The sequence below is a fragment of the Aythya marila genome, assembly GCF_965140915.1.
Source record: "Aythya marila genome assembly, chromosome: 4".
Taxonomy (NCBI): Eukaryota; Metazoa; Chordata; class Aves; order Anseriformes; family Anatidae; genus Aythya; species Aythya marila.
The window spans coordinates 57,758,129-57,768,105 of NC_139045.1; the positions used below are offsets into that span (position 1 = coordinate 57,758,129).

General features: G+C 50.0%; 1 protein-coding gene across 2 annotated transcripts in view; it reads right to left on the reverse strand.

Annotated features, from left to right (window-relative positions):
* Positions 1–6,312, reverse strand: part of RBPJ (recombination signal binding protein for immunoglobulin kappa J region) — a 56,560-nt gene extending 50,248 nt beyond the window's left edge. The window contains exon 1 of one of the 2 annotated variants that reach the window (XM_082758918.1): positions 6,260–6,312. In XM_082758918.1, coding sequence (XP_082615044.1) covers positions 6,260–6,279 — 20 coding nt within the window. In that variant the 5' untranslated portion in view covers positions 6,280–6,312. Of the gene's footprint in view, positions 1–3,943; positions 4,048–6,259 lie in introns of those variants that run through there. The other variant, XM_082758919.1, reaches the window with a different exon arrangement.
* Positions 6,313–9,977: the final 3,665 nt, after the last annotated feature.

Here is a 9,977-nt window from a genome sequence, read left to right on the forward strand (position 1 = left end):
CAGTCTTAATCAAGAGATTTCTCACATGGTGCATACTGAAACCCCTATCTCCTCTCCCTTCTTGGTAACAGAGTTTACCGCCACCAACACGTAGTTTACGCGTTTACAGGCACGAAGATGTGTATCGCTGGCTGGTTAACCACCGCAGCAGAAGAGTACGGAGCATTTTTTCAGCAAACGAGATCATTTTAAATTGCTTACTATATCCTGGCCCCGAAAAGTGGCCTGTGATGTCACACACAGACAGGCGAAGAAAGTTTCTTCAGGTTGGGAAGGGTACTTCACATGTTAAAAAAAAAAGGTAGCAACCACAAAACACACACACACACACTCTCGCGTGCGCGATTTATGAGTAAAAAGCACCACAACACAAGCAGAACCCCAGGAAATGAGATAATGTCAAACTCCGTGCCTCGCGTTTACTTTTCCACGACTCAGTAAGGATATAATGATATGGAAATTGCTACTTTCTATTAATAATTTTCTCTTGAAATTTATCAGCTGTTTCCTCTTCTGAGCTTGTATGCTGGAAAGGAATGACCGTAACACCGTATTACTTCCTTGCCTCACATGATCTTACTTAGTTCTTTCTGCAATTATGTTCAAGACGAACATGACAGATGTACGATATTAGATCATAAGCATTTTACATGAAAATGAAACCTCAGTAAGTTCAGAAGCACCATTTTGCATCTATAACTGTAAATTTGCCTTGAAATAACAGACTTAAAAGGCATTCCCAGTTGTGCACACAGAATTAATTTCATCCCACAATCCAGCTAGTGATGTTTACCTTTTCCCCCTCTTTATCTAAGCACTCAGGAAAAAATAAGCAACCCTTTAAATGCAGGCAGATGCTTCAGTTGCTTTTTTTCTTCTTTTAATAGCACAATAATGTAAACTAAAAATAAAACAAAAAGCACTTAGAAGTACGCCCTCCCTGGGAAATGCTCTTGGGAGGCAGTGATTCAGCACATCGCAGTGCCATGCAGGTCAGCTAATAACGTGCTTGCAATTAACAGCCAAAGCACTCAGGGTGATCAGCAGAGAAAGGATGGCCCCAAACTTGAGAATTCTGCTGACACGATTTGCTCTCCACATGTGAAGCTCATATGTGGCATCAACTACGTCCTCCATTCCCCACAGACGTTCACATGTATTGCATAAGATCCCATGCTTGTTTGTGTTAAGCGTGTACTTCACACATCTAAAACTACACTTTCTCTGCTCAATTTTACCAAAGAAAACCCCACAGAATAGCTATGTAGTGCACCCACCTTAACTATACTCTTTATACCGTAACTGTACTCTTTTAAGTAACTCCAATAATGAGTTCCTAAAAGCTTTTTTCCAAGCCCGTGCACATGAAGGTGCAGCAGGTCTTTCAGAAAGCTTTCACAAGCCCTTGCTGCTGCAGGCTACTTCGGCTTCTTTGTGCGCTCTTTTTAAATGTAGAAATCGTTTGAGGTCCTAATAACGATAAAAAACTAGAATGAATTACTGCTGCAAAGTAGAATGTAGCAAGTCAGAGGAAAGAAAGAGTGTTCTCTCCCACTCACAAATCGTTTGTGTAATTCATAGTAGAGAATCAGAGCTCTCTCTGCACAGAGATACTGGTAAAGGATTCCGCCTTTTAAGTACCGATTTAAAAAGCCAAAACATGTTACGCCTATTAAGACAGACTACAGCCTATTTCTAGAGAAATCAAGCTCTACAAAGATGATTTTCAAACCTTCCTTGATACATCAACTACAGCAAGTCCGAAATGACTAAGAGCTACTTAAAAGAACGAATAAACAATGGGAGCAAAATCCTAATCGAGAGCTTAACGTCATAAAATCGCTCCTACCGAGCCTACAAATGGTTAGAAGAGCATTTGTTGGCATCTCAGAAGACTCTCTCAGGAACACAGTGCTCACAGAGATTTCCCAATAGCCAGAATGAAGACGCTGACATGCCCCTTGATCGTGATTTAAATGTTAGTCACACAAAACCATCCCCTCATTTGATTGTAAATGAGTTTCTCCCAACAACCTTCAGCCCTCATCATGTGCGCGCACACAGCACAATAGCCACGGTTATGCTATTACTCAAATCTTAATAAGCACTATGCTTAAACCTCCAGCAACAGTAAAAACTGTAGCCCGAAGATCCCATTCCTCGGATCCTACTCCTGCAGTCCACACAATCCATCCTCCAGCCCTGGAGCTCCACGGACGCTGCTCTCAGGAACACCTCCTGCGGCCACCGCTCCGGATCCAGGTGCAGCTCTTATCTCGCCAGCCCTGCCAATCACCCGGACTATCGGCAGCACTTCTTCGCCGGAAATATTCTCCCTGATTCCCTTGGCGTGGTTCCTCTCGTGACTCAGCCCTTATCATTCTCTTTTTCCCTTTCAGCACATCCTTCTGGAGGAGCATCCCCATTCACCTCTGGTGGTTTATGAGCTCCGCAGCAGCCCTCTGTCTCGCATCCCTTCCCAGTCCCCTCCACCTCACCCAGTACCACACGAAGCCGCTGCCTGCTAACAAATCACAAACACACTTTCTACGCCGTATCTGCGATGTTTGCCCGAGCTAACGTCTCGCCTGGCGCCTCCAGCCTGTCCATCCAGATGCCTTGCTATCAGCTCAGCCCCAGCCCAGACAAAACACGGCCGTACGGGCCCTGCCACTGCTCCAGCCTCCTTTCCACCGCTGCAAGTCGCTGCCTTTTGGGACTCCTAAAGCATCAGCCCTCAAACCATGGCTCTCTATACATCCTCAGACCTATAGGTTTTGAGACCCACGTCGCTAAGATATGCCTTCAGTAGGTTAAATTTTATCCTGTGACCACACCAGCTCACATCCCAGCTACCAAAGCAGCCTTCTTCATCTTCCAAAACGCAGAGCTGACCCTGCTTTATTTACTCTGAACCTTCCTCTCCAGATTGCTTTTTCAGACCAACATCAGGTCGCTCGAGTCCTCCTCCCCTCCCACGTCCCCAGCAGCACCCGCTTCACCCTCTGCTTCCAGACCCGTGCTGCTGAGTCCCCTCCTCACACCACTGATCGGGACGCAGAGGGGGCAGCTTTCAGCGAGCACCCTGACACGTTTCCACCTGGTGCTGAGCATTCTCCTGTGCCACCACAGATCTGCGGCGTCTTCCCTCACCCTTCAGTCGTTCAGTGTTCAGGAAACACCTCTTCACCACCCAACTTCGAGGTGACTAATTCAGGCACCTAACAGCCTGCTATTTAGAAGTGTGTTACTAAAACACTTGTCTATGGAGCCTCTGCAGAACGCTGTCCCCAGGAGAAGCCTGTGCCGTTGTTATTGTCTTTTTTTCAGGGTTTATCTGAAAGCTGCTTGAAAAATAACCCAAGCACTGTCTTGCTTACTGCTATTACAAAGGCTTTCACTTGTAATCAAGTACTTATGGCTAGCATTTACCGTTTTTATCTACCATTTCTAAATTTATTCCTCACTTGCCAGTACAGAAATCTTTGCAAAGGTTTTTGGCGATGGCTTCTTGCTTTATTTTTTTAGCATTTTACAGAGTGGGTTGTCCCAGATTACATAGTGAGCCACAGAAGACACCACTCCACTTTTTAAGTCAATTTAAAATGACTTTAAAATAAGTTCTGAAGAGCAGAGATTGTCACACTGTTGCATTAGGCTTACCACAGCCATTTTCAAGCTAATCAAGGCCTAAAGATATGTTTAAATAGCTACTGATACTATAAGAGAAGTGCTTCGCACCCAAAACGGGCAACTCTAGTTAACATTTTCCTTAATTTTGCCATGTTAAAACAATGAGTTTCCTGGAACTGCTCACAAGCCAAAAACGCTCCACAAAACCCCCAAGCACTATCCTATTATTGCAGCCATAAATGATCTGCTTCGGTTAAAATCACCTTCCAAATAGTTCATTTTCAGTAACTGCCCCACTGTTTCTGCGTACCTTACTAGACCCAGGTCTGATACCGTGGGCTTTCAGCCATCCCGTACACACCAGCTGTTTGGATCGAACCGTTCCTCGCGATGCACAAAGCATGCAACGTGCTGCAGGTAATAAACTGGTATCGTACCCTGACTCCCCCCCACAATTACTCCAGTAAGTTCTTACTATTCCACCCAGCACTGCACAAACCATAACTTAGGCTTAGGCGTGCAGCTTTCACAGGAAAAGCTGTGTTTTCACACGCAGCCTACACTGGCTACGGAAAAAACATATGCTTTATCTCAAAAACTTGAGCACCCGTAAGAAAGGCACGCCACTCAAACACCAGGCAGTGTTTGGGCACTACAGACTCCACTTACAGCTTTTTAATTTCAAGCATTTTTTTTTTCCCCTGTTCACTACCCAGCTTTTGCAGAACAGCCGAGAAAGAAAAACCATTTTTACTGACTGTTTGGAAAAAAAAAAAAAAAAAAAAGTCAGTTACTGGAGTATCATCAAGTCGCGTCGAGTGTGCTAACGTACACAAACAGCGCAGCACCACAGCTGTAGCCCAAAAACTGTTCCTACGTAAAGACCCCAAGCTCCTCGATACAATCTAGCTACAACATTAGCCAATCTTAACATGCTTCTTTTTATCAATGTAGAAAGTAATAAACAATAAGAAAATGAGACAACTTTTTCAGAGAATTACTCAACTTAGAAGTTTTGAACAGTAACTCCAGGGTTAAAACCCAAAACTATACATAGTGTTTTGTATTCTTGTTAAAATGCTTTTTTAATTTGATCGCCCATTAAAAAAAAAAAAAAAAAGAATACAGAGTTTGTCATTCTCAGCATTTTAACGTATTTCCACGAAGGCTGACTGTAACGTCACAGACACGAGAACATTTCTGACCAACCTGTAATAATCAATAAACAGAAGGAAATGGAGCCCAAATATTCAGATGAGTAAACTAACAGAAACGTGGAAAAGCTTAGTTGCTAACTAGGACACAGAGTACCACTTGCAGCAAACTTTAAAAGCATTTCTTCTTTCAACTGTAACCTCTAAAATAGCACACTGCAGGAACCATAACAAATACGACCAGCTTCACCAAAGAACATTTAATTGGGAAAATGTGTACGAGCCGCAAGATGCCTTTATCAGGAGAGAAATCAGGCACGAGCTTCGATATAGTTTTTGACAGACAAGAGCGAGGAATTGGAAACACTGCTGCCGCCAACCAAAACAACAAAATACCATAATGCTACCTTCTCCACGAGAACAAAAGCATCCACCACCAACTCCACCCCACCCCCAAGCAGGCTGTTGCGCTCCCTAACCACACAGCCCGTGCTGGAGACAATGTAATCCCACGGGGAAGGCAGAAGGTCACAGGCGCAGTGTGAAGCCACAAAATAAGGTCCACTTTTTGGACGGGCTCGGCGGTGCTTTCACCCCTCACAATGTCACTCGGAACAACCAGGTGGAGCGCAGGCAGGGCCCGCTCTTCTCCTGCTGTCCCTTCCCTTGGCAGATAGGAGGTTACACGCGTCCAGCGTGCTCCAAAATTCAGGGCACGGCCCTTACGGCAGGCAGGAGAGCCCAAGATGTGGCAAGGGCAGCAACACTCCGCGTAACCCCGCAGGGGCGATGGGACGCTGCGTGCCAGCCGTGTGCCTGCTGCTACCCACGGGCTGCAGGAGGCTCCGGGGGTGCCGCTGGTTACAGGGACACACGGAGCAGCGGGGCAGCCGCGATCAGCTCCCCCAGAGCATGGCTACAAGTGTCGGCAGCTATCGCCTGTCGCGACACACAGCGGCGGAGCGGGGCGGGGAGCCCGCTGCCCTTGGCCGTGCGGGGTTAGGAGCTGAGGGCGCCCAGCAGAGCCCGGGGAGCGGCGGAGGGGAGGCGAGGAGGGGCGGCTCGGCCCCGTGCCCCCACACAGGGGCTGCCCGGCCGGCAGCACCCGCAGCCTGCCCGCACCCCGGGGGGCACGGCCGGGCCCAGGCGACCCCGCGGGGACGAGCCCCGAGCCCGGAGCCCCTCAGGCGGCGGAGCCGGGAGGGGGGGGGGCAGGGCCGGGCCGCCTCAGGGAGCCCGGGGGGAGCCCCGCGGGCCCTGCCCCGCGCCCCGCGCCCCTCAGAGCGCTGCGCCCAGCCGGGGGGGACCCCGCCGGCGGGGGCTCGGCTGGCCGGGACCCGCCCGCACGGCCCCCGGAGGTCGCCCCCGGGCTCCCCGAGGCGGCGGCGGGGCCGGGGCCCGGGCGGGCGGCGGGCGGGGATCCCCCGGAGCGCGGCGCTCCCGGCGCGGCGCCGCCGTCCCCCCGCACTTACCCTGTCACAACAGGCGCCATCTTCCACAAACTCTCGCCAAAACTCCTACTCTCGCGAGAGCTGCCTCCACACACCCCCCCTCCCTCCCCTCCTCCTCCTCCTCCTCCTCCTCCTCCTCCTCCTCCTCCCGCTCCCCTCGCGCCTCCCCTCCCCGGGACGGCGTCGCGCATGCGCAGAGCGCGGGAGACACACGCACAGCGCCCGGGCTCTCCCCTCAGACACAACAGCCCCGGCGTGGGAACCGGCGAGGTCTCGCGAGAGCGCGCGGCGCTGGGGAGAGGGGAGAGAGGGGAGTCTCGCGAGACTTGGCCGCAGGGGGATTCCCTCTCTGCCCGCTCGTGCGTCTGGCTGCCCGGCGGAACGAACCAATGCGGGGACAGCGGGGGGGGGACACACGACAGCGGCACTGCCCGTCCCCGGGGAGCAAACCACGCGGGGCAGCAGGATGGGGGGGCGCTGCCAGCACGCCTGGCAGAGCTGACCATTAGCGGCGGCAGGCGGGGGGGGAGGGGGCTGGCGGCCGCCTCCTCCTCACCACCCCCATACCCCGATCCCCCCCCTCCCGCGGGAGGCGCGGTGGGCCCGCCCGCCGTGTGCCGGGTGAGGGCGGGCGGCGCGCGCCGCGCCTCGAGCCCGCGGCAGGGCCCCGCGGGGTCCCGGCGCCATGTTGGGGCTCGGCCGGCCCTGAGGGCGCCGAGGGGCTGGGGGCGGCCGGGGGGGCCCCGGGGCCGGCACCTCAGCGGTGCGGGCTGCCCACTGCCGCCTCAAAGTCCGTAAAAACGCCCTACAAAGCTCCATCTGGGAGCGCACACCACATGTGCCTTCGTTCCCTTCTGCTCAGTTTAAAAATCGCCTCACGCAGAGCCCAGAAACCAGCCAGAAAATAAAATCTTTCACAAACGAGGGGTTGGAGGTCGGGGTTCAGAGTGGTTGGTGCGCCAAGGACCGATCCCATTTCTTACATAAAATCACATTTTTGAATAATAAAATGTAATGAAAACCTTGCTTTCTTAATTCTGGTGTCTTCTCCAACCAAAAATCATAAGAAAATAGAATCATAAAATGGCCTGGGTTGGAAGGGACCTCAACGATCCAGCCGCAGCCCCCTGCCATGGGCAGGGACAGCTCCCACTAGGTCGGGTTGCTCAGGGTCTCACCCAGCCTGGCCTCCAACACCTCCAGGGATGGGGCATCCACAACCCCTCCGGGCAAGGTTTATTTGTTTAGCAGGTAAGTTTGGGGTCTGCTAAGACCCAGACCGATAAAGCAACTCTTGTACTCTCAGAAGTCTCGGTGTGGATGCTGTAACAAGAAGGTATCCACAAAAAGAAAGGACCTGGCTGTGCTCCAGCACATTGACATAATGAGAGGAGCCTAATCTTGGATCCATTTAACAACGTGACCATTTCAAGTCCATTAGAGGACTGTCTGAAAATTAATCCCTTTCTGTCCTGGATTCTATCCTACCCATTCAACCTCTTCGTACCTTTAGCATACCAATTTAACTTCACATACATATTCAACATAGATTTAAAGATCCCCCGAGACTCCAAAAAGTGCATCATTTTCATTACTTCACCTCCATACCTCTGCTGTTTCCCAAGGTAGGAAAAGCGAGAACATCCTCGGTAACACCATTAGTATGATGTCTTCCCTAAGTACACTCGTACTAATTCAAGGGATGCGTCAGATGTATAAAGGCATGCTCTAAGAGATCATTTGGCCACCAGGTTTACTGTAATCCTGCTCACTGCACAAACAGCTATTGTTTGCTATTATCAAAAGCACTTTTCCCCATCGTTATTTCCCCTTCTGAAAGGAGTTACGAAATGACGTTGATTGGCTCCATGAAGGAGCCGAGAAGGCGCAGCTCTTGTCAAAAGCACGATGCATACTGGAAATCCTCTGTATTGTTTGTGAAGAGCAACTCATAATCCCTTTGGAAATCTCTTCCTAAAAACATCTTCTCTCTTTTTTTTTTTTTTTTCCCTCCAAGGCTAAAGAATGATCTCAGCTCATGCTAGCTCCGTTCCGTTAAGAATGGTTCCTGGATATTTGCCATGGCCTGTCTCTAGATGGTCATTTTCTGGGGCCCCTCTTTTGCTGTGTTTTGAATTGAACTGGAAGATCTAAAAATACAGCACACGATAATATGCCATGTCTAGACTCTTAATATTTGACAAAGAATAATAATCAAATTAATTGGATACTGGAGCAGGTATATTATTTCGAAGAATAGTTACAGAAATGATTGTAGTCCTTTCCATCACTGACAGAGTGATTATAAAACAAACAAACATTATTTTTTTTCCTTTTCAGTTATAAACAATATGTAGTGCAAAAGGCCAGGAATACGGTTCACATCAAAAACAATAGCCTGAAATTATGTGAATATCTTGAGGTGGAAGGAAAGACAATAAAGCCACAGAGGTGTTTTTTTGTTTGTTTGTTGTTTGTTTGTTTTTTACTATTGTGCATGCATTGAATTTTATCCTCACTGCTAAAGGTTCTTATTTCACGTGGTAGAGTGTGTGCAATTTCAGTGGCCTTTAGTGGAAACTGAAAGCATCTCATACCTCAGTGAGCCAGGCCCTCCTTTCTGTTCTGTAATGAAGGTAAACACCTCCAGAGCTGAGGCAGGGGAACAAATCTAACTACAAAGTTTGCACTATTTACATTTTTGTATTTATTTGCTATGCAAATCAGCAGTCGGCCTTTCCAACAGAAAGTGATTCAAGCCGTGCTGAATTCAGTGGCACAGCTCTGAATGGAGCCCCTGGCTTCCACAAGGATGTGGGGACACCCAGATCGGAGGTGCCATGGACACGGGGGCTCTCTTTCCAGGAGGCGGCTTTGCCCTGTGGGTACCCGCTGTTGTTAGCTGCCTTTGGAAAGGGAAGGTTAAAGAAGGAAATGGCTGTTACTCTTGTTTTGTAAACCCTGGGACAGGGCCACCTCATCCTTTTTTTGGTTCACTGGCATGTAGAGGTGTGGACAGGGCCGGGTCCATAGGGCTGTCAGTGCTCTGTCCCAGGTCTGAGCTCTGTGCAGGCACCTACAGCTTCATCTGGGGATTCATACAGTCCCCTCATCCCCTCAGGACTCAGGGTGGAAAGAAAAGACAGGGATCAGCCCCTCTCGGTGGTCTTTTTGCATTTCGTTTTGCCTGTCAGGTGGCATTTAAGGAGTCACCTTGCACAAACAGCCCAGCTCTGGAGCGGAGGGCAGGCGGGATCGGGGAGCGCTGGGTGCAAGCTGTACTGAGGCCTCAAGATTTCAACAGCCTGCTCGACCGGTCCGGAGCAAACTTTCTCTGTCTCAACCCTGGCTCGGTGCTGCCCTGGAGCTCTTTCCTTTAGGCACGGCACTAGCTAGCACTGCTGCCTGCCCTCCTGCTCGGCCACTGCCCCACATCTAGCTGGCCTGGAGACAGTTCAGGGGACTGCAGATCTCTTAGGGACTGCCCCCATTTCTGCAGAAGCACCCCGTATCTGTTACGTGCTCAGCACTGAGTCCCCTTCCCAGCCGAGCCTCGCTTCTCAGAAGAAATAACTCATAGCATATCCTGTAAAATCCTCGCTATTTATAAAGCATACTGACCTTAAAAACATCACAGGTAGTAGATTCACGCAGCTATCTGAATCTGCAGTTCATTGTAAGTAACAGGTTTATCTCTAGATGCAGTTTGTATCTGGTAATGTAAATCACACATTCGAGT